General features: G+C 39.7%; 1 protein-coding gene across 2 annotated transcripts in view; it reads left to right on the forward strand.

Annotated features, from left to right (window-relative positions):
• LOC137396970 (HEAT repeat-containing protein 5B-like) overlaps nt 1-25,212 on the forward strand; it is a 69,124-nt gene that overhangs the window by 30,237 nt on the left and 13,675 nt on the right. The window contains exons 11-29 of one of the 2 annotated variants that reach the window (XM_068083250.1): nt 604-708; nt 1,158-1,343; nt 2,085-2,263; nt 2,563-2,723; nt 7,367-7,479; nt 7,763-7,795; nt 8,948-9,022; nt 11,439-11,639; nt 12,704-12,772; nt 15,474-15,595; nt 15,779-15,938; nt 16,434-16,623; nt 17,859-18,028; nt 20,182-20,394; nt 20,713-20,812; nt 20,987-21,168; nt 22,034-22,190; nt 22,917-23,014; nt 23,205-23,358. In XM_068083250.1, coding sequence (XP_067939351.1) covers nt 604-708; nt 1,158-1,343; nt 2,085-2,263; nt 2,563-2,723; nt 7,367-7,479; nt 7,763-7,795; nt 8,948-9,022; nt 11,439-11,639; nt 12,704-12,772; nt 15,474-15,595; nt 15,779-15,938; nt 16,434-16,623; nt 17,859-18,028; nt 20,182-20,394; nt 20,713-20,812; nt 20,987-21,168; nt 22,034-22,190; nt 22,917-23,014; nt 23,205-23,358 — 2,668 coding nt within the window. The remainder of the gene's footprint in view (nt 1-603; nt 709-1,157; nt 1,344-2,084; nt 2,264-2,562; nt 2,724-7,366; nt 7,480-7,762; nt 7,796-8,947; nt 9,023-11,438; nt 11,640-12,703; nt 12,773-15,473; nt 15,596-15,778; nt 15,939-16,433; nt 16,624-17,858; nt 18,029-20,181; nt 20,395-20,712; nt 20,813-20,986; nt 21,169-22,033; nt 22,191-22,916; nt 23,015-23,204; nt 23,359-25,212) is intronic. The other variant, XM_068083251.1, reaches the window with a different exon arrangement.

Genomic DNA, 25,212 nt, shown 5'->3' on the forward strand with positions numbered 1-25,212 from the left:
TTTCCTCTCAACATTAGCAAATACTGCTTCTTGTTCATTTGAAATCATTTTTTCTTGTAGTAACAGATGACTTGTCTACAGTTCTGTTCATATATTATACAGTTCTGTTCATATATTCTACAGTTCTGTTCATATATTATACAGTTATGTTCATATATTATACAGTTATGTTCATATATTCTACTGTTCTGTTCATATATTCTACTGTTCTGTTCATATATTCTACAGTTCTGTTCATATATTATACAATTCTGTTCATATACTATACAGTTATGTTCATATATTCTACAGTTCTGTTCATATATTATACAGTTCTGTTCATATATTTTTCAATTCTGTCCCATTTCTTCTTTAAGAAAGCAGTAACTGTGTTTTGTTAAATGGATAGCGGTAATCTATGAAATCCCCTCCTGACACTATGATCTTGCAATTGTTAATATAGCTTATGAGATTGTCTAAAAGTTTACCGTATAATTGATATGACAGAATGAGCTCACATAGAGCTGGCAACTTTTTAAAAATTTTCACATGTCAGCCGATCCACTTTGTTTTCGGATACCCACATATGTTTTCAGCAATTAGTGTTTGTCTTCTCTTTTGCAGATGAAATCAACTGGTGATGCCCTGAATGGCTATAGCTTTGCCATAGCATCACTACTTGGAGCAGTTAGCAAATGTCCCCTGGGTATTCCTTATTCTATAGGAAAGGTAAGCAAGCGCCCTTATGGGTTGTTCACTCCCATAGGCAAGATAGGCAGGTGCCATCTAGGCAGGTGCCATCTAGACAGGTGCCATCTAGGCAGGTGCCATCTAGGCAGGTGCCATCTAGGCTTGTTTATTTCTATGGGCAAAGTAGGCAGGTGCTCTTCGTTCCTTACCTGTTCTAGAGAAAAGGTAAGCAGGGGCCACCATTTATCATTAGTTACGCGATTGGTCTGGTGCTACCATCAACCATTGCTCACATCATTGACTATTGGTCGCACCTTTGATCATCGGTCACACTATTGGCTAGGGGTCACCTTCGTCCATTGGCTACACCGGAGATCATCTTTGAGCATTGGCTACACCGGAGGTCACACTACTGACCATTCGTAACATCATGGGTTTTTGAATCAGGGACCACTATTGGTCATCATCCCGCATGTTTCTCTTTGTAGAAAGTCTTTAACATAGCGGAGGAACTGCTCCGATCTGCTGCACAGAGCTCAAGGATGTCCTTACCAAGGATACAGTCAGCCTGGTTGATCATATCGGCTCTCATGACTCTCGGGTCCTCTGTAGTGCGGCCATGCCTACCCACTTTGTTACAGCTCTGGAGAAACACCTTTCCTAGATCTGTCAAAGTAGGTTCATGCGTTATCTCATTCATTACTCATTATTACGTAGATCCCTGTAAGGCTTTTCTCACTACTGATATCAGTATATACTAATATATATTTAATTGGGTTAGCACAATATGTAATGACTGCGGTAACAGCATGTGTTATCACCACTCATCGGCTGATCAACGCTGACATTATTGGTGAATCTGTAGCTCTGATGTTCATATATCGATCAATCTCGTCGTTTGTCATTCGTTTGTCCAATTATAGCGATAAAGTTTTAGCTTTGCAAAGGATTTAAACACGGAACCTCTGGGTCTGCTGACCAGGGTGCTCATCCACTACACTATGTTGTCCTACCATACTATAGCATAATGAGACACATAATTGTGCATCGCTTGCGAAAATACTAGCATGCTTCAAGTTCATGAATGCGTTACATTATAAATAACATTAGGCGTAACGTCATGTCACAAGCTAGCTTCATATGAAGGCACGAACAGTTTAAATCTTCCCTCTCATTTCTTAAATCAGTCAATTACCACAAAACAGGAATATTTTGTAGCATAACAATTTTCCGAACTCCTATGCTTCAGAATACTCTGAAGCATAGGATTACTATAAAATAGTTAACTATAATCGCTGTATTTTATTAGAATGACATGTTAGGACTCATAATCTAACATCTCTATTTAATCAAAGTGTGTATTACATTCAAAGTATTACCATTCTTCTCCTTTATTGTAAGTTGTGTGTTGTCAGGAGCTCGATGCAGAGAACTCTAAAGGTGATGCGTTCACATGGCAGGTGGCACTTGATGGTAGGGCAGGTGCTCTCGCCTCTATTCTCAGCTTTGTCAGACGCTGTCCAGAGCTGCTGACATCTGAAACGACAAAACGTATTCTTATTCCAGTCGAGTGCGCTTTCATTCTACTGCAGAAGTAAGAACTCATTTGCTGGTTTCTCTGTATTTCATAGTTCACAACTAGATTACATGAGTTAACAGTGTTAAACTAAATTGTGTAGTACTTCATGGGTTAACAATGTTATGCCTAAGTAGTTAGGACTTCATGAGTTAATAATACTATCTACATATAGCTAGTAGCTAGAAGGTGGATCTAGCTATATACAGCTAGTCACTGCTCACAGAATGTTACATCTGCAGGAAGTAGGATACCAGGAACAAAGGTCTAATAGTGGTTGCAGTTCTTTTGATGCTCATTTTCTTACATAATTTTAGAATGCCATCCATAGTAAAAGAGCATGGGACACACCTGAAGGCCTCCGCTGCCATGCTACGCCTGAGGCTATATGATATTCTCTGCGGTCTTCCTCCAGAGTCGTATGTGGGAGCTTACAAGCACCTGTTCAGAGAGCTGGTTGCAGAGTTTACACTCACTGGTATGATTTTATCAATCCTACAGTTCTTTATAACAAATTAACACAATAAAATAGTCAATTAAGGTGCATATCGCTCTTTGTTAAAGAAGGTAGAGTGAAGTGTGAGAATTTTATAGCTTCATACTATCATTAGATTTGTATCTTTTGGTTTGAGCAGAATTACGTTAGGATTTGTTTCCCCTTACCAGCTGTTTGTTCAGTAGTACATTGCAGAAAAGCTGCTCAGATATATTTTCTCCTGTTACCCTAACCCTTGACTATTCACATGTGAATTATGAACACTGCACTGAAAAAGTTGGCTACTTTTATATCAGCTTCTGATCTGCCTTGTATTTAAAAAAGGACCACAGGCATATGGATCATCTAGCAGCTCCACTGACAGTTGCACCGCTGCCATAGCAACATAATTCAGATACTATTTTCAACATGAATATTTAAATACTCAACTATTAGTGTAGTTATTAGGGCCAATGCTGATAAAGTGATTCAAGAAGACACTTTGTGAGCAGATTTTGCTGAATTAATTAAAGGTTGACTTGCAACAAAATTCACATTACAGTTATTTGGTATCAAAGGATTCACCATGTCTTACTCTGTTGTGTTGTAGGTGCCAAATATGTGCAAATGTGATTACAAGCTATTAAAAGCTCAAAAACGAAAAGCGGCCGTAGATTGGAATCTCTTTATTTCGATGACGTAACCACCAAATTTGGTTATCGTCTTGTCACGTATGTTCTCACGTGAATTGAAAGGCCAATACAAAGCTCAATATAAAACTTATCGTAGTACTAATTTATGACAAACACTTCGGGTTTTACCGAAGACCCCATATCAAATATAGATGCTCGCTACTTTACAGTTTTGCTTCGGCATTATTCAATCGTTAAGCTGTTCTCTGATCATGTGACCCAATACTTTGCAAATAATTTTTGCAGCACTTTTCGATTATCACAGATAACCAACAGGTTCGTCATGATTATCAGACAATGATATGTACTCCTTCGAGCTAAGGTTAAAAAGTTTAACGATTTTTTACGGTAAGTTATAAGATATCAGTGCTAAAAGTGACAGCATTACAATGACGATAGAACAGATGCGTAAGAACAATAGACATAGTTTTATTGAATGCGTGAAGTATATTTGTGAAAATATTTCGACGAATAAGGTTGCAAGAAAGTGTAAACAGAAACCATCTCTCACAACTACATCACATTTGAGCCGTTTTGGAAAGGGAGTCCAAACTAGGGCGGTCTCGTGTGGCTGCGATTTTCTGTTCGTTTTTGAGCTTTTAAGAGCTTATAACCACCTTTCCACATATTTTGCACCTGCAACACAACAGAGTAAGACATGGTGAATCTTTTCATATCAAATAACGGTAATGTGAATTTTGTTGCAAGTCAACCTTTAAAGATTGTCTTCCCTCAATCATCAACAATTGCATAGTCTGTACTGTTGCCATTATTCAACAAGTTTACTAAATAACATGACTTGATGGTCCTTATATATTCATACACTAATACTACTAGCTATTTTGTGTTAAATGGCCCAGTCAGAGTGGGTGAGAAGTAGTGAGCTAGTGAGGGTGGCATCTGAGAATAGATCTTTTCAGGAGTATTCCTCTAGCAAGTCATAATCTAGCTTGGAGGTTTTTGGGTTTTACCAATGTTGATTAAAGAGACACTAGTCCCTCTGTGTCAAAGTTGATTAAAAAGGCACTAGCCCTTCTGTGTCAAAGTTGATTAAAGAGTCACTAGTCCCTCTGTGTCAGAGTTGATTAAAGAGACACTAGTCCCTGTGTCAAAGTTGATTAAAGAGACACTAGCCCCTCTGTGTCAAAGTTGATTAAAGAGACACTAGTCCCTCTGTGTCAGAGTTGATTAAAGAGACACTAGTCCCTCTGTGTCAAAGTTGATTAAAGAGACACTAGTCTCTCGGTTTCAAAGTTGATTAAAGAGACACTAGTTCCTCTGTGTCAGAGTTGCTTAAAGAGACACTAGTACCTCTGTGTCAGAGTTGATTAAAGAGACACTAGTTCCTCTTTGTCAAAGTTGATTAAAGAAACACTAGCCCCTCTGTGTCAAAGTTGATTAAAGAAACACTAGTCCCTGTGTCAAAGTTGATTAAAGAAACACTAGTCCTTCTGTGTCAAAGTTGATTAAAGAGACACTAGTCCCTTTGTGTCAAAGTCGAACAAAGAGACACTAGCCTTGCTATTTCAAAGTTGATTAACGAGAAATTAGTCCCTCTGTGTCAAAGTTGATTAAAGAGACACTAGTACCTCTTTGTCAAAGTTGATTAAAGAGACACTAGCCCCTCTGTGTCAAAGTTGATTGAAGAGACACTAGTACCTCTGTGTCAAAGTTGATTAAAGAGACACTAGTCCCTTTGTGTCAAAGTCGAACAAAGAGACACTAGCCTTGCTATTTCAAAGTTGATTAACGAGAAATTAGTCCCTCTGTGTCAAAGTTGATTAAAGAGACACTAGTACCTCTTTGTCAAAGTTGATTAAAGAGACACTAGCCCCTCTGTGTCAAAGTTGATTGAAGAGACACTAGTACCTCTGTGTCAAAGTTGATTAAAGAGACACTAGTACCTCTGTATAAGAGTTGATTAAAGAGACACTAGTACCTCTTTGTCAAAGTTGATTAAAGAGACACTAGTACCTCTTTGTCAAAGTTGATTAAAGAGACACTAGTACCTCTTTGTCAAAGTTGATTAAAGAGACACTAGTACCTCTGTGTCAAAGTTGATTAAAGAGACACTAATCCCTCTGTGTCAAAGTTGATTAAAGAGACACTAGCCCCTCTGTGTCAAAGTTGATTAAAGAAAAACATAGTCTCTCTGTGTCAAAGTTGATTAAAGAGACACTAGTCCCTTTGTGTCAAAGTTGATTAAAGAGACACTAGTACCTCTGTGTCAGAGTGATTAAAGAGACACTAGTACCTCTTTGTCAAAGTTGATTAAAGAGACACTAGTCCCTTTGTGTCAAAGTCGAACAAAAAGACAATAGCCTTGCTGTTTCAAAGTTGATTAACAAGAACCTAGTCCCTCTGTGTCAAAGTTGATTAAAGAGACACTAGTCCCTTTGTGTCAAAGTTGATTAAAGAGACACTAGTACCTCTTTGTCAAAGTTGATTAAAGAGACACTAGTACCTCTTTGTCAAAGTTGATTAAAGAGACACTAGTTCATCTGTGTCAAAGTTGATTAAAGAGACACTAATACCTCTGTGTCAAAGTTGATAAAAGAAACACTAGTCCCTCTGTGTCAAAGTTAATTAAAGAGACACTAGTCCCTCTGTGTCAAAGTTGATTAAAGAGACACTAGCCCTTCTGTGTCAAAGTTGATTAAAGAGACACTAGTCCCTTTGTGTCAAAGTCGAACAAAAAGACACTAGCCTTGCTGTTTCAAAGTTGATTAACGAGAAACTAGTCCCTCTGTGTCAAAATTGATTAAAGAGACACTAGTACCTCTGTGTCAAAGTTGATTAAAGAGACACTAGTACCTCTTTGTCAAAGTTGATTAAAGAGACACTAGCCCCTCTGTGTCAAAGTTGATTAAAGAGACACTAGTACCTCTGTGTCAAAGTTGATTAAAGAGACATTAGTCCCTCTGTGTCAGAGTTGATTAAAGAAACACTAGCCCTTCTGTGTCAAAGTTGATTAAAGAGACACTAGCCCTTCTGTGTCAAAGTTGATTAAAGAGACACTAGTCCCTTTGTGTCAAAGTCGAACAAAAAGACACTAGCCTTGCTGTTTCAAAGTTGATTAACGAGAAACTAGTCCCTCTGTGTCAAAATTGATTAAAGAGACACTAGTACCTCTTTGTCAAAGTTGATTAAAGAGACACTAGCCCCACTGTGTCAAAGTTGATTAAAGAGACACTAGTACCTCTGTGTCAAAGTTTATTAAAGAGACATTAGTCCCTCTGTGTCAGAGTTGATTAAAGAAACACTAGCCCTTCTGTGTCAAAGTTGATTAAAGAGACACTAGCCCCTCTGTGTCAAAGCTGATTAAAGAGACACTAGTCCCTCTGTGTCAAAGTTGATTAAAGAGACACTAGCCCCTCTGTGTCAAAGTTGATTAACGAGAAAACTAGTCCCTCTGTGTCAAAGTTGATTAAAGAGACACTAGTCCCTCTGTGTCAAAGTTGATTAAAGAGACATTAGTCCCTCTGTGTCAAAGTTGATTAAAGAGACACTAGCCCTTCTGTGTCAAAGTTGATTAAAGAGACACTAGTACCTCTTTGTCAAAGTTGATTAAAGAAACACTAGTACCTCTGTGTCAAAGTTGATTAAAGAGACACTAGTACCTCTTTGTCAAAGTTGATTAAAGAGACACTAGTACCTCTTTGTCAAAGTTGATTAAAGAGACACTAGTTCCTCTGTGTCAAAGTTGATTAAAGAGACACTAGTTCCTCTGTGTCAAAGTTGATAAAAGACACACTAGCCCTTCTGTGTCAAAGTTGATTAAAGAGACACTAGTACCTCTTTGTCAAAGTTGATTAAAGAGACACTAGTACCTCTTTGTCAAAGTTGATTAAAGAGACACTAGTCCCTCTGTGTCAAAATTGATTAAAGAGACATTAGCCCCTCTGTCTCCTTTTGCTGAACCGATCATCATTAATATTTCAACGCTTGTTGCAGAGAATCCAGCCAATACCTCCACATCATTGCTGCGGGACATGTGCCATGTAGATGACAGTGTGATTCTTGGAGCCTGGCTGCAAGAAACTGATCACAAAGACATCGAGGATCAGGTGCTTGTGCATTTATTTATATAGCAGTGGCCTTTGCTGCAATGTAGTGTTTGTAGTATGGCTCTTGACTGATCAGTTTCACACGCTGTTGGGATTGGCTTTCTTATTGCCACCACCAACTTAATACCCGATGCTGGTGGGTCTCCTTTGCACAGTTTACAAGTTTATCATGACCTTTATCATGACCTTTATTATGACTTTTATCGTGACTTTTATCGTGACCTTTTGAATTTATCTTAATTTTCACACAAATTACTTTGCGCATCTCGTGGCCTGCTTGTAGTTTGAACCGAACCGGCGGATAGATTTTGAAAATGTAAGTAATCTAGGTCGTGATAACCTGCTTGTTGCTCAGTTTCTTGTAGAGATTGTTGTACAGTCATCTTGAGTTGACCTTCACCTCTCTTTGTTCATTTCTTCTTTGTTAGTCTCTCTTTGTTCTCTCTGTGTCTAGTTTCTCTTATTATTTAACCTCTCTCACCAAGGTCGCTCAACCCTCTCTATTATACTGCTCTTTCCTCCCGATCTTTTGTGAAACTCTTTTGCTGCTGCCTTTGGCTCACTCTTGGTTTTATCATTGTTATCTTTTATAAGAGTTATCTTATCTTTTATGAGAGGTTGCTTCATTTGCATCTAAGCCTCTCTCTCTCCGTCTCTCGTCTCCTCACACTGTTTGCTTTCTCGATATGATGATAAGTTGTTTGACCGAACCTGGTCTCCGTCATCTACCCTCAGATGTTAGTCATGCGTCTGAGCTGAGCTGCTAGCATTAAATAGGAATGCGATTGCATGCATGGTTGACACATGCTCACCCCGTGCATAGCCCTGCCTGATATCTTCATCATTTATTCAGGCATGGTAGGACTCACGCAGCGCATGAACCAATCACAGGCTTTGCTCATGTTCAGCTGATTATTAGAGCTCTGCAATGTTAGGTTCTTGTCGTACGACTAACAGCCCCTAACTAATGACTGCCTTGTTAGTGCCCTTTCAATGTATCGCACTACTTCACTTTGGCATTTTACTATTGTCATTATTTCCCTCTAAACCTTTTGTCTGCTTTGTGAATTTATATACGCGGTCAATCATAGTAAAACGGTTACAATCATTGAGGTTGGATGCATAAGATTGTGAAGACAACTCAAAATTTATTAATTTTGTAGGCGCTATTTCATTTATGTTTTGTAATCTTAGTGTCTTTTCCAGAGCTTTCTATTCTCTTATATTGTGTTTTGAAGTATTCAGCATGACATCATGCATTCAGCATGAAAATGTATGTTTAACATTTTTGAAAGAGGGCTTACCTAACGGTCAGTCTCTCAATCAATTATCTAGCCTTCTACACTTAGTGAAGTCTATGGAATCGTTCTATGGACTCATTCTGTGAATAAGTGCTACCTAGTTGATCTGGTTGGGTTCTTGCTATTGGCCATGCTAGCAGGTGACCACATCTCAATTCGTCTTTCAGCTTCAGCCAAACAGCGCAGCTGGTTCAGGAGCTCTTGAACATGACTCATCATATCTGTACAGCAGCAGTGACAACGTGAGTAGTTGGTGAGGGGACACATGGTGTCAGCAGTGAGGTAGTTAGTGAGGGGACACATGGTGCCAGCAGTGGGGTAGTTGGTGAGGGGACACATGGTGGCAGCAGTGGGGTAGTTGGTGAGGGGACACGTGGTGGCAGCAGTGAGGTAGTTGGTGAGGGGACACATGGTGTCAGCAGTGAGGTAGTTGGTGAGGGGACACGTGGTGGCAGCAGTGAGGTAGTTGGTGAGGGGACACGTGGTGCCAGCAGTGGGGTAGTTGGTGAGGGGACACGTGGTGGCAGCAGTGGGGTAGTTGGTGAGGGGACACATGGTACCAGCAGTGGGGTAGTTGGTGAGGGGACACATGGTGCCAGCAGTGAGGTAGTTGGTGAGGGGACACATGGTGCCAGCAGTGGGGTAGTTGGTGAGGGGACACATGGTGGCAGCAGTGGGGTAGTTGGTGAGGGGACACGTGGTGGCAGCAGTGAGGTAGTTGGTGAGGGGACACATGGTGTCAGCAGTGAGGTAGTTGGTGAGGGGACACGTGGTGGCAGCAGTGAGGTAGTTGGTGAGGGGACATGTGGTGCCAGCAGTGGGGTAGTTGGTGAGGGGACACATGGTGTCAGCAGTGAGGTAGTTGGTGAGGGGACACGTGGTGGCAGCAGTGAGGTAGTTGGTGAGGGGACACATGGTGTCAGCAGTGAGGTAGTTGGTGAGGGGATACATGGTGCCAGCAGTGGGGTAGTTGGTGAGGGGACACATGGTGCCAGCAGTGGGGTAGTTGGTGAGGGGACACATGGTGCCAGCAGTGGGGTAGTTGGTGAGGGGACACATGGTGCCAGCAGTGGGGTAGTTGGTGAGGGGACACATGGTGGCAGCAGTGGGGTAGCTGGTGAGGGGACACATGGTGCCAGAAGTGAGTTAGTGAGGGGACACATGGTGGCAGCAGTGGGGTAGTTGGTGAGGGGACACATGGTGTCTGAAGTGAGTTAGTTAGTGAGGGGACACATGGTGGCAGCAGTGGGGTAGTTGGTGAGGGGACACGTGGTGGCAGCAGTGGGGTAGTTGGTGAGGGGACACGTGGTGGCAGCAGTGGGCTGGTGGTTATACTTTCCAAATGCTGCTTGAGGAAGTCTACATGACTGCAATACGGTTATAGAATTGATCAACCTTTTGTCACAATACAACTGTCCTATCAGTACAAGTAGTTTTTATCTACTTTCTATGAGTCATCAATTTGTAGTGAGGTAGTCCTTATCTATTCATTCTCTTTTCTTGCCACTGCTAGCCTGTGGAGTAGTAGAAGAGATGGCATTCGTACAGGCAGACCTCTACGTATGTATGTTGAAACAGTTGGATATTGGAGCAAATATTCCTATAAGAATTTATTGTAATTTCTTCAATTTGTTCCACAGCTAATAAAAACTTAGACTAATGCCTAAATAAATACTGCAGGAAGTTATGTATAACATTAAAACAAAATCATTATCTTTAATTATAGGCAAAAAAGTAAATGTTAAAATCAAATTAATAAACTAATTATTAATAAAAAGCTGTTTATCTTCTTGTTTTACATAGAGGTACGAGAGTAAAAGTGTAGGTTTGGTACTGTGTAGGCTCGGTACTGTGTAGGCTCGGTACTGCGTAGGCTCATAAGTCAAAGTTTTGATGAAATACACTGGTAACTTTCTCTAATGTAAGCAAGTGTTTGATATATCTTTTTTTTACTCTGTTTATAATGCCAGTATTTATAATCAATATTTTCTATTTTGCTTAAAAAACTATCACATTTCAAGAACCTTTTAACATCATTTGCTGGGCATTGTTTTGGGTAGAGTCAACTTTGCAGTTGAATCTGACATCACACATTGAAATTTTTTATGTAGATGTGATCATAGTTAGAGATTTGACTGTAGTCATATTGAAGGTACTACTGGTGGATTATTAACGCTACTTACATGTACATGTTGATATCATAAATCTCTGTTTATTTTATGTTATTTTGCATTTTTGCTGATTCTTATTGGTTGCTTCTGCTAAAACTTGAACTCTGAGGCTATATTGCTGCTAAACGACTCGGCTACGAGGAATGCTTGATGAGCCTTTTTGTCACCTTATCGCTGCTTCTTTTTAGACATCCAGAGAATATAGCAAATACCAGTAACTGCCTGCCTGTGCAGTTACTGACACTGATGTACATACCAATATTTTCACTGACACCTGCTCCAGTGTGTCGCTGTTCAATCCTGACACCTTTGTGTCATTGACTAGTCCTGTTAGTGATAAACACACTATTTAGTTGATAAAATTAATTTTTATTTCATCTGTGAGGAGCTGCAAACACGTCTCTATAAACACGTCTCTGTAAACAAGTTTGTGTCTCTCCAGTAATTTGTCGTTCGCTTTTCACTCTTCTTACTTTTCTGTTAATAGATGGATCCAGGGCCCCTCCCACTAGGGGTTGCTGTCATCGACAGCTCTGTGAGGCTTTATGGAATGCTGTTCGCGAGAGTCAGTGACAAACACAAGCTACAGATGCTGCAGCACTTCAAAGAGTGCATGAAGCAGGCAAAGGCAGCACGTCAGCAGGCCATTCAGATCAATATATTTACAGCTGTGCTCTGTGCCCTCAGAGTAAGTCTTCATTTCTCTTATGGTTTTGTCTCTTTCCCTTCTTGCTCTCCAAGTAAATCTTTACATTTCTACTATGGTTAAGTCTGTTTTCCGTTTTTCCTCCAAGGATATCCTTTATTCTTTTATTGTTTTGCCTGCCTCCTTTGGTGTCCACAGAGTCCGTGCATATTTCTCTCTCATGCTGCTGTTACCCTTCCTCTGTCTCATTATGCTATACTGAAGCCCCTGGCAGCTGTAGTCCTCCGCAGTCAAGTCATCTACAGTCAAGTTAGCAAGTATTCTTATGTTGTTAAGTATTTGATGACTCAAGGGTAACCAGGTGTCAATCTCTGTCAATTGTAAGCTAATCAAATGGTGCTATTGATTCCTTCTCAGAATCGCTTAGGGCTGAACAGCCTCTAGCATTCCATCAGACTGAATTTCATATCTTACATATGCCTTTGTGGTGTGACTACCTTTGTGGTGTGACTACCTTTGTGATGTGACTACCTTTGTGGTGTGAGTGCCTTTGTGGTGTGAGTGCCTTTGCGGTGTGAGTGCCTTTGTGGTGTGAGTGTTTTTGCGGTGTGACTGCCTTTGTGGTGTGACTACCTTTGTGGTGTGAGTGTCTTTGTGGTGTGAGTGCCTTTGTGGTGTGACTACCTTTGTGGTGTGACTACCTTTGTGGTGTGACTACCTTTGTGGTGTGAGTGCCTTTGTGGTGTGAGTGCCTTTGCTGTGTAAGTGCCTTTGTGGTTTGAGTGTTTTTTGCGGTGTGACTGCCTTTGTGGTGTGACTACCTTTGTGGTGTGAGTGTCTTTGTGGTGTGAGTGCCTTTGTGGTGTGACTACCTTTGTGGTGTGACTACCTTTGTGGTGTGACTACCTTTGTGGTGTGAGTGCCTTTGTGGTGTGAGTTTCTTTGTGGTGTGAGTGCCTTTGTGGTGTGAGTGCTTTTGTGGTGTGAGTGTCTTTGTGGTGTGAGTGATGTTGTGTTGTGACACTAGTGTGTTTGTGCTGAGTATACCTGCCCATCTTCTGGCATGGCTATTCAAAGTGATAAATGCTAGTGTGTTTGTGCTGTAGCATTGTGCTGAGAGCAAAAAGGATCTTGGATCGGTTGATGTTCGGAATTCAGCTCTCATCCTTATCATGGTAAGTATTCAACCTGTAACTAGCAGTGTAATACAATTTAAGGTAACTAGCAGTACCTGTACTTGTAATGTAACTAGCAGTACCTGTACTTGTAATACAATTTAAGGTTCGCTTCTCACTGCATGGAAATGCAAAGATTGATGCAAATTCGAACTGTTTTAGTTTTGGATCACATACTACACACTTAGTTGATGTTACCTGACAATGACCTTTTGAATACTCTGCTGTACACTTAGGTTAATGCTGCCTGGTGATGATCATCTCCCTTGGCAGCACCATGTAGCATGCATGTTTCATTGTACGGTGTAGGTGGCATGCAGTATAGTACTCTATCTCTTTGATGTAACATACAATGTAGCAACACGCAGTGGTATGTGACATGCCATCTAGACATGTATTTTATGTGATATGACTTACCGTATACAGTGGACCCTCAGAATACGAATTTGATCCGTTCCAGGGTTGGCAGCCTATGGTAAAAAAAATTGTATGTAAGGGTATAGAAACCATTGTAAATATACAATGCAAATGCATCCCTGGTGAAAATCATCCAGATTTTATAAAAGTGTTGTACATGTTGAAAATTAGTAACAAAATGGTACCTATGTTAACTTTAGTAATTATAGTTACCTACTATATCGTATTTAGTGGTTATGATCTGAAATAAAATGCAACATATTGTGTGTACCAAATGCAGTATGTACGGTAAGGAGCTCTTACCTTCAAGATTTACGTACGTATAACATAAACTTTGAATTTACTTCAAATAAGTTTAGCTTGCTAAACACACACTTTAAGCTACGTTTTAGTATGTATTTTTAACTATTTTACTGGATTTCAACTTTTTATCGCTAAAATTTTATCACTTATCAGTTTCTGTTTTCGCTTCCACTATAACTTTTAGCGTGCCTGGTTAAAACCTTTTTCAACCTAATTCGACACGAAAGACTGAGCGATGCAGTTCTCAAAAGCGGCCTCTCGCACACTTGACCATTTATTGGCCATCGAAAAGAAAAATTTAAATTTTATTTATTATACATTACATACATACCTTAGGAGTAACGTGACTCGAGTTAGTACATGTAGCGAGTAGCGCAGAGAGGTGACAAAACCATATCAAAGCTAATTATGTTACCATACACTTAAAAATATATTTATTACCCAATGAAATAGCATTTTAGCAGGCTAAAAGAAGTTGTCTAGTCCTGTCAAAGGGATTGCGACTCCAATTTTTCTACCGGTTTCCATAGATATACATGTAGATTACCACTTCTGGGTCATGAAAAGCAGAAATGGCCAGGAAGACACAGTTTTCCTGCGGATTCAGAAAGTGCTCTAAAACAAGCTAACTTGGTGCAATATAGAAGATAGCCTACTTGATCCCTATTGAGGATGATGCTTGCTGGTGCAGTGTAAATGCTGGTGCAATGCAGACAATTGCTAGCTAATGCTTGTACAAGGATTCAGAAAAGGTTGTAGTTTGTTTTGTATGAAATGTGCACAAGAATCAATGTAACCATATATACAGAAGTTTGTACGTATTTGTACCCTAGAGGGCAGGGCTTTAGCAAGTTCTAGGAGGTAATGTGGATGCGTCATACATACGATGATTTGTATTTATGTAGTAGAAAACAGGCCAGTCTGCAGAAACATGATTAAACATGGAATACAATAAAACATAAAATGAAATGAACAAACATGAAAAACATGACACACAAAGAGGATAAATAATGATATACATTATACATGCATTGTACAGTATTGTTTTTATGTGCCAGTCCGCATCAGTAAATTGAACACTTCAAATTAAAAATTATTTTTAAAAACCTATTCTAATAGCACTTCTTTAGGCACACTTTCATCTCTAGCTATCCTGTTAGATTCGCTGTTATCATCTGTGCTTTTTGACACTTCTCTTGAAAAAAATCTTTCCAGTTAAGTCTGTTTCTGACAAATTAAAATTTTTCAAAAATAGCTCATGCACCTTTCATTAACATTGTCCATAAGACGGCCTGTGTGAACCTTTTCTAGATTTTTATTTTCAATGAACCTAATAAGGTTTTCATACTAACTTAAAGCTTCCTTCATTTTTGCCGATGTAGGTTTTTAATAATAGTTGCAATTGTTGATTGATTGCTACCACATTCCTTGGCAATATTACCAATACGGGCGCCTTCTTCGTATTTATTTATGATCACCAACTTTGCTGTCATGGAAATCATTTTTTTCTTTTTTCCTGTAACGTTTGTATTGGTCTCAGATTCCATAGCTAACAAATTAAATGTAGATACTTGTAGTTATATACGTATGCTGAATAAAGGTTTATAGTAAATGTGAGTATAGAAAAAGGGAATATAAAGCTAAAAATGGATATTTGCTCTCGCTTATGTACTTTTTCACAAAATTTCCCGTGTGGAATGTTGACCTGAGAGAAATCGGTCATATTGTCTCTTCCAAACGTTGTGAAAATGTTTTCGGCAAACAGTATTTTGGTGTCTTTCTAATTTTGACGTACGTAATAAGCACATCGACTGCCAAACTTGAACTCAGGTGAAAATTTTCTTGAATTCGTATGGTGAGATGAAAAAATCATCATGTTCCACTTCGTAAGAGGAAAAATTGTATATCAGGGTAATCGTATCCTGAGGGTGCACTGTATTACCTTATGTGAGTTTTTCATTGTCTTCTTTCTTTGTTGCAGGACATGCTGGCAAGTCCGAGTCCTCTGCTCAGATGTGCTGCCGGGGAGGCACTCGGAAGGATGACCCAGTGCTGTGATGATAATAAGTTTGTTGCTGACATGGTACAAAAGAGCTTTGAGAAGTAAGATCTTTTTTCTGCTTATTTCATGGTTGTTTACTGGCTATATATGACAGGTATTTTGGCTAGTGTAGGAGGCACTCTGACTCGTTATGACAAGTACTCTGAATAGTGTAGTAGGCACTCTGACTCGTTATGACAAGTACTCTAACACCATCGTGTACTCATTTTCGTTCACTTCTTTAGACTTCAATCTTCAAGAGACGTCGTGTCACGAACAGGGCACAGCCTGGCGCTGGGGTGTCTCCACCGGTATGTTGGAGGCATGACATCAGGTCAACACCTGCAGTCTAGTGTCAGCATTTTGTTAGCGCTTGCCAAAGATCACTCTGCTCCAGTTGTTCAGGCAAGTACTGCAGTTGTGTTGACTCTGTGACAACAGAGTTAAGAGCTCTGGGTAGAGTCACTTGATCATTGTATCTACAAATCTTTTTGGTGCCAATATATTTACCTCTAATGCTAGTTTCGTATTGGCCAATGGTTTTACTAACATTTGTCAGAGCGGCTATAGTAACACTGATATTGATAGTAGTAGTAACAGTATAAAGTATGGTAGTGGTGGTGGTAGTAGTAATAGTAGTAGTAATAATAGTAGTAGTAATAGTGATAGTAGTAATAATAGTAGTAATAATAGTAGTAATAATAGTAATAGTAGTAGTAATAGTAGTAGTAATAGTAGTAGTAGTAATCCAAATGAAGGGTTAATTTCAACTGTTGAACTAATTAAAGTATTCAACTCTGTTAAAGCTGACTCCTCAGCTGTTCACCATGTTATTATTATTGTTACGAATATTACTCTTTGTATGGCTAGAGAGCTATATTATTCTTCTACCATCAATAGGTCTGGGCTTTGCATGCACTCGGGCTCATCGCTGACTCTGGTGGTCCAATGTTCAGAACGTATGTGGAGGCGACTCTCAATCTGATGCTCAACTCTCTCTTAACCGTACCACCATCACACACAGATGTGCACCAGTGTCTCGGCAAATGCCTTGCTGCGCTCATCACAAACCTTGGTCCTGAGTTGCAGGGTTCGTATTCAACTATCTTACTCTATTTTACATTGTGGTCCAGAAACATCTGCAATGTAGGAAACTGCCACGCAGTAGTTGAGTGGTTCGAGCCCTGCTAAGAGATGTCAGGAAGGACATCCGGTCATAGTTTGCTCTTGTGCTAAGAGAGGCCTCTTTTAGGATGTCAGGAAGGACATCCGGTCATAGATTGCTCCTGTTCTAAGGGAGACAACCCTGACAATATATATGAAACAGGCAACAAGGAACCAACTCAGTGCTTCCCAAGAAACTTATGGCATGTCTAATCCAAGCGATTGGAGAAAATCATGAGTTGAGGGACCCGCCCACCGTAGAACACTCTTAACTTTGTGATCCATAAGTTGACTAACAGAGATATGCTCGCTGTCTCCCAGCTCTGAGTAAGAGAGTTCACTTAGCCTCATTCCTACACCGCATTTCTATACTGCTGCATTTCTGACCATTGCCTGCATGCTCCAACTAATCCTATATGTACTCTGAAAATATTCCTTCATGTAGTCTGAGAATGCGCTCTTGGATCAAGATTAAATCGTCAGACATGAAAGGTCACAAATTGAATGGGTTGAATCCAGTTTCATATAGCGTATGAGTGTTGGTCGGGTAGACATGGCAGGAATGTCCTCTCGTTTCTCTCATATCCTTTTTGAGAGGAATCAGTTTAAGGATGTTATGTTATAAAATATCAGGTTCTTTAGAGCAATAAGGGAAGAATTTTTGGATGAGAGTCATGCTAGTGATAATTGAAGGATTTATTGTCTCCCCCTGCCAGCCATACCTTAAATAAAACATATGATAGTGTTGCATGTTTTTAAATTATTTAAAAACTGTGACTTCAACAATATTGGTAAATTTGTACTTAGTTGGAGGGAATATGACATTGTAAAGTCAATGTGGAACCAGATGGAAAGACGTATGATACTGACGCTGATGTATTAGTCTAGGTTAGTTCTTTTATAAGGAAACATGAGAACTTTTAAGCAAGTTTATTGCAAGAGTTACAGGTGGTGCGCACGAATCACGGGTGATGTGCGCACGAATCACAGGTGATGTGCGCACGAATCACAGGTGATGTGAGCAAATGTTTGTTTAAACAACTTTGACCTTGACCCATGCACTTATTCTGTCTATACAACATTTCAACAAGTGACTTAAGTTGATGTCTTGACAGGTGTAATTCACACTGCATGTGTCATTCACTTGAAATGTGTCAGCAGGTACTTCCTCTCCAATCTATGATGCGAGGCTATCATGCTTGATCAGCTGCGCTATCATGACAGACCACCCTGACTCTTTGGTGCAAGCACAGGCTATTTCCTGTCTCCAGCAGCTACATCTCTTTGCACCCAGACACGTTAATCTCTCTTCACTCGTTCCTAGACTCTGTGTAAGTTTAACACGTTTGTTGCTAGGCTGCAAGTCTGTTGCTAGGCTGCAAGCATGTTGCTAGGCTGCAAGTCTCTTGCTAGGCTGCAATTCAATCGAAGATAAAACTGTTGAAACATAATTGTTTGTGTCGATATGCAGGTCTGTAGGTGGCTGTGCATTTCTAGCGTACACAAAGTTCCCTGTTCATTCCTTATTGATTCTGTAATGGCCCAAAACATCATATCAAGTTACCCTACAGGAGCAAAAATTATTCGATGGATTTAATAATTCGCGTACAGTCAGTTCCGCAAGTTATTAAAATCCGTGAATAATTAGTTTTATTTTTAACACAAGGGAGAATAACTACTACGTCAAGTTACAAACTAGCCACTAGGCTGAGGTAGTAAATGTAGCTGAGTTCCAAACTCTTTTTAAAATCATCACCGGGGCTTTGAGTTAAGCCCATCATCAATGCATCACACTTCTTTACAAAACTATTTAAGGTTGTCACAAGTTATTGGGTTGTCACAACTTGTTGGGTTAGACTACGCTGGTTTTTCGTGAAGATGAGGAGTGTTAGGGATAGAAAAAATAAATATTGCATTTCACCAAAGAACCAAAGTAAAATTCAATATGATTAATTTAGTGAATGGTTTTGAAAAAACTCATAACTTACCACAAGTTGTTTGTTCACCAAAGGCCTCCAAATAGATGAATATATATGAAAACCTCTGGATGCAGCCCGAAATTTATAGCATAGCATGATCGACATATATTTCACAGCTAAATAGAAACCTAAACACGTCGTATATGCATGTAAGGGCTAATATACGCTAGCAATAGGGTGAAGGTTTTACTCTATTGCTAGCTGCATTCACGGATTAATTTATTCGTGAATGTGTTCATCTGCGAATAATTTAGTCTGCGAATATGCATGAAAAGACAGTTTTCGCAAAATTCAACTCCACGCATAATTTTATCCTGTAGGGTATGTACCATTAAATTATATTTGGAAAAGAGTGATGCTAGGAAAGCTTGTTTCTTTTTATATGTAAATCTGAGCTCACTAATTCCTGCGGTTTTTGAGTTTTTGCATTTAGCAAAATTAGAAAGCTTAATCATCTGATTAAAACTTATCAGAATAATGAGAAGACAACAACAGCCGTCATATTCTGAATAGCCAAACATTGCAGGCTCTAACAAAGACAAGACATGTTTTGTATTGATTTCATAGAGTTCATGTCTCTAAGAGTAGCTCTATGGAGAGCATGCTTTATTGTGTGCATTGTTCCCATGAGATAGGCTAAGATCTGTAGATGATATGAATAGTATTAGTGAATAGAGAAGTTACCTGTGGGAGATTTACACAAAGTTCTACCAACTAAAAAGATACTCCTGTCTTTCTGTCTTTGCTATTAGATCAGAGGAATTAACAGTTCAAAAATACAGCATGTATAACACAACTGTTCCATTAACAGTCTTTCAATTGTGGCTAGAGTAGATATTTTATCATTCATCGCAAGGGATGCTCACACATTGGTGATTGTCATATTTTCTACCACAAAAGCTCTCAATAATTCACAAGCCACAGTGACTTTTATTGTAGTAATAATAGCAATAATAGTAATAGTAACAATAATATTAATAGTATTAGTAACAATAATAGTAGTAATAATCAGAGTAATAATAATAGTAATAATAATAGTAGTAGTAATAGTAGTAGTAGTAATAATAGTAATGCTGCTCTCAGTTGACCAAACAACCTTTCTCTCCAGCTAATACGGGTCTCATTTGCTAGCGTTGTCACGTGATCATTTACTTTCTTCAGTATTTTGGTTACATAATAGTTATTTTTTTAAACTTTTCTGTTGGCTACTCCATAATGGTTTCTATGATCCAAGACTGAGGTAAACCAATCACATACTACAAGTTGCCTGTCAGAGCGGACAGATTGTATGTTTACTTGCTTTACATTTTCATCAAACAATTCAACTGCAAGATTCATATAGCCCACAATCTGCAGGAAACTACAGGGTTACAAGCGCTTACTTTAGTAAGGTGAGGCAGAGGTCATTCACTTCTGTTTTACCATATATATCGGTAGCGGTGAAATGCTGAGGCCTGATTGGTTGAATCGATTTGTGAGTGTTCACATATATAAGCATTTTCTAGACGAGTTTAACTTCCCCGCACTTGCTGCTCAGAAGATCAGCCGTGGCATGTTTGAGGCAGTTGGCTCAGAGGGAGGCCAACGAGATCTGTGACTATGCCAGAACTCTTTACAAGCCAGCCAATGAGGATGAGAGACTAGTTATTGCGGAATCAGGATTGGAGGGCGCCCTCTTTGGTCTTCTAGATCGGGAGACTGATGGCCAATTGAGGAAGGTAATGAGTTTATCATTGTAGGGTTGTTATAATTCCATGTTAGAATTGTCTCATCTTGACTCGTAATATTGTAGAGACCACAACTATTTACCATAAAGTTATTCAGTCTATGCTGTGCGTAGTTCTATGTGTAGTCTAGAACTCTGTGTAGTTCGATGATAGAGGTATCTTACAAGCTTGCAATCATATTCAGATATATCAGATGCAAGAATTTTGAACAGTTCCTGTAGTTGCATGAAATATTCTTGTTTGCTTCTTTGCTGTAACGCGGTCTCAGATTGAGGAGCAACTGGTTTACTTATTCCTTGCAATTTTTAGGACGTGAGAGACACTCTCACCAGCATGTTACAGAGTCTGGCAGGTGGCAACCTTTCCCATTGGTTCCAGTTGGTCCGGAATGTTCTGTCAGCTGCTACAGGTTAAACTAAACTACATCTCTGTGAACACAGTTGTATCTTAAGTTGCGTTGGAACAGTGGCTTACATTTGATGGCCTGATGGTGCTTAGTTTAATGCAACACAAACTTGGCTATAATTTATGTGAGCGAGATGGTGTGGTGGTGCAACTGCATGGTGGAAGCTCTTCCTTACAGATCTAGCATCTGGGGACTCGGAGATGAGAGACTTTGCGGTGTCTGCAGAGGATGATGAAGATGGCAATGAGGATGATGATGAACAGTTCAAAGGAGTTCAGGAAAAGGAACTCAAGTCTCACCTCGCTCCAAAGTGGCCGACGAGGGTCTTTGCTGTTTCCTGTATGATGAAGCTGATGCAGGTCAGTCATGCACCTGCTGCGCCATGCCAGCGTTAACACTTGAGCAAGAGGCGGAGAATACCTAACTCAGCCTTCAATCGAAATTATGCATAAAAGCTGAACAGGATCGTGATTAGTCGGTTGTAGCATAGGCTCATCGTGATTGGATACTTGGTATCATACGGTGGCTATGATTAATGAGTTGTCATCAGTACGCTGTACCTATCCAGTACCCTGTTTTACGATATCGGTGATATATACTTTTGGTTTGTGCTGACCTCATACTGAGTTAACTTACATCTAGTCTGATGCGACCAGCTGAGGTCTAGAAACATATTGATTGACCAGATCAGTTATTCTTGTTATTCACACTGAGCATCATAGATAGAAAGAGTTTGGCATGAAGGGAGTCTATAGTAAACTTGTCCATCTTGTAGTTGAACAGGAGGTTAAAGGTAGACAACTGCTACTAACCTCTTTCTGAGAATATTTTGTATTGACTATTCTATAGCATCACACTTTCTCATGTGTTACAAGCTTTTGCTGGCTCAGTCTATCTAGCCTTAGCTCACACAATATCTCTAGCCTTAGCTCACACAATATCTCTAGCCTTAGCTCACACAATATCTCTAGCCTTAGCTCACACAATATCTCTAGCCTTAGCTCACACAATATCTCTAGCCTTAGCTCACACAATATCTCTAGCCTTAGCTCACACAATATCTCTAGCCTTAGCTCACACAATATCTCTAGCCTTAGCTCACACAATATCTCTAGCCTTAGCTCACACAATATCTCTAGCCTTAGCTCACACAATATCTCTAGCCTTAGCTCACACAATATCTCTAGCCTTAGCTCATCTTATATCTATGCTATGGTATTTCAGGAATGCAAGGATAACCAAGCTCACCTAGATTTAGCGTTAGCCCGAGAACTGAAGTCCAAAAAGGATAATAGTGAAGATTATCTGGTCTTACATCTTAGTGAACTAGTTCGAGTCGCCTTCATAGCAGCCACATCCGACAGTGACAAACTAAGGCTAGGTGAGAAGATGTATGCTCACGTATACTTTTGTTTTGTATCTAGTTTGTCATACCATGTAAGACATGTGTGTATCTGAGTAAAAATGTATTTGAAAGTGCTGATGAGAAACTGTCTACTTCATCTCTTCTCAAGCTCATTACGCTTCTGTCTCGTCCTACCTCAGTTTTGCCCTACTTCAGTCTCGCCCATCGCAGTCTTGCCCTATCTCAGTCTTGCCCTAACTCAGTCTCGTTCTATCTCAGTCTTGTCCTTCCTCAGTTTTGCCGTATCTCAGTTTCGCCCTATCTCAGTCTCACCCTATCTCAGTCTCACCCTATCTCAGTCTCACCCTATCTCAGTCTCACCCTAATTCAGTCTCGTCCTACCTCAGTTTTGCCCTACTTCAGTCTTGCCCATCGCAGTCTCGCCCTATCTCAGTCTTGCCCTAACTCAGTCTCGCCCTATCTCAGTCTCGCTCTATCTCAGTCTCGCCCTATCTCAGTCTCGCTCTATCTCAGTCTCGCCCTATCTCAGTCTCGCTCTATCTCAGTCTCGCCCTATCTCAGTTTCACCCTAATTCAGTCTCGTCCTACCTTAGTTTTGCCTGACCTCAGTCTCACCCTACATTTTGCCACTTAGCATGTTCTTCTATGATCGAGGCAGTATTTATACCATGAAAGTAAGATGGTATGTTTCTTGAAGGAGTGTATAACTCCAAAGATTGAGTTAACTTGTGTGTTGTGCAGGGGGACTAGAGTTGTTACAAGATGTGATAAACACCTACTCATCAGTCAGGGAGCCAGAGTTCCCTGAACATGTTGTTTTGGAGCAGTACCAGGCCCAGGTGAGAGATAGCCTTTATTCCTTATCAAGAGGTCATGTCTTGTAGCATGATAAGGGGCTACCATTAGTGAAAATAAGAATACCTGAGTACATGTGTTCTGCTCTTATTTGCTATCGTGTTCTCTTATCTCTATGCTGTTCTGGCAATCTGTTGCTATGCTTCACAACTCTAGCATAAACTATATGAACAGGTGTCAGCAGCGCTAAGGCCTGCCTTCACCTCTGACACGCCTTCAGATGTGACAGCGGCTGCTTGTGAAGTGTGCAGCACGTGGATTCGCAGTGGGGTAGCTCGTGACTTGAATGACCTGCGACGTGTCCATCAACTCCTCAGCACCTCTCTAGGTCAGGGTCATCTCACTCACCTTCACCACATATCATACATGTGTGTCGATGTATCAATTGCTTAAGTATCAGCTACATTTCATTGCTTCGGTCAGCGAATGTTTAGTGGTTCACTGATAATACAACTGTAGTACACTGGTAATACAACTGTAGTGCACTGGTAATACAACTGTAGTACACGGGTAATACAACTGTAGTACACTGGTAATACAACTGTAGTACACTAGTAATACAACTGTAGTCCACTGGTAATGCAACTGTAGTACACCAGTAATACAACTGTAGTACACTAGTAATACAACTGTAGTACACCAGTAATACATCTGTAGTACACTGGTAATACAACTGTAGTACACTGGTAATACAACTGTAGTACACTGGTAATACAACTGTAGTACACTGGTAATACATCTGTAGTACACTGGTAATACATCTGTAGTACACTGGTAATACAACTGTAGTACACTGGTAATACAACTGTAGTACACTAGTAATACATCTGTAGTACACTGGTAATACAACTGTAGTACACTGGTAATACAACTGTAGTACACTGGTAATACAACTGTAGTACACTAGTAATACAACTGTAGTACACTAGTAATACAACTGTAGTACACTAGTAATACAACTGTAGTACACTAGTAATACAACTGTAGTACACTAGTAATACATCTGTAGTACACTGGTAATACAACTGTAGTACACTGGTAATACAACTGTAGTACACTGGTAATACAACTGTAGTACACTGGTAATACATCTGTAGTACACTGGTAATACAACTGTAGTACACTGGTAATACAACTGTAGTACACTGGTAATACAACTGTAGTACACTGGTAATACAACTGTAGTACACTGGTAATACAACTGTAGTACACTAGTAATACAACTGTAGTACACCAGTAATACATCTGTAGTACACTGGTAATACAACTGTAGTACACTGGTAATACAACTGTAGTACACTGGTAATACAACTGTAGTACACTGGTAATACATCTGTAGTACACTGGTAATACATCTGTAGTACACTGGTAATACAACTGTAGTACACTGGTAATACAACTGTAGTACACTAGTAATACATCTGTAGTACACTGGTAATACAACTGTAGTACACTGGTAATACAACTGTAGTACACTGGTAATACAACTGTAGTACACTAGTAATACAACTGTAGTACACTAGTAATACAACTGTAGTACACTAGTAATACAACTGTAGTACACTAGTAATACATCTGTAGTACACTGGTAATACAACTGTAGTACACTGGTAATACAACTGTAGTACACTGGTAATACAACTGTAGTACACTAGTAATACATCTGTAGTACACTGGTAATACAACTGTAGTACACTGGTAATACAACTGTAGTACACTAGTAATACAACTGTAGTACACTAGTAATACAACTGTAGTACACTAGTAATACAACTGTAGTACACTAGTAATACATCTGTAGTACACTGGTAATACAACTGTAGTACACTGGTAATACAACTGTAGTACACTGGTAATACAACTGTAATACACTAGTAATACATCTGTAGTACACTGGTAATACAACTGTAGTACACTGGTAATACAACTGTAGTACACTGGTAATACAACTGTAGTACACTGGTAATACAACTGTAGTACACTGGTAATACAACTGTAGTGCACTGGTAATACAACTGTAGTACACTGGTAATACAACTGTAGTACACTGGTAATACAACTGTAGTACACTGGTAATACATCTGTAGTACACTGGTAATACAACTGTAGTACACTGGTAATACAACTGTAGTACACTAGTAATACATCTGTAGTACACTGGTAATACAACTGTAGTACACTG

The sequence above is a fragment of the Watersipora subatra genome, chromosome 5 (genome assembly GCF_963576615.1).
Source record: "Watersipora subatra chromosome 5, tzWatSuba1.1, whole genome shotgun sequence".
Classification (NCBI taxonomy): Eukaryota; Metazoa; Bryozoa; class Gymnolaemata; order Cheilostomatida; family Watersiporidae; genus Watersipora; species Watersipora subatra.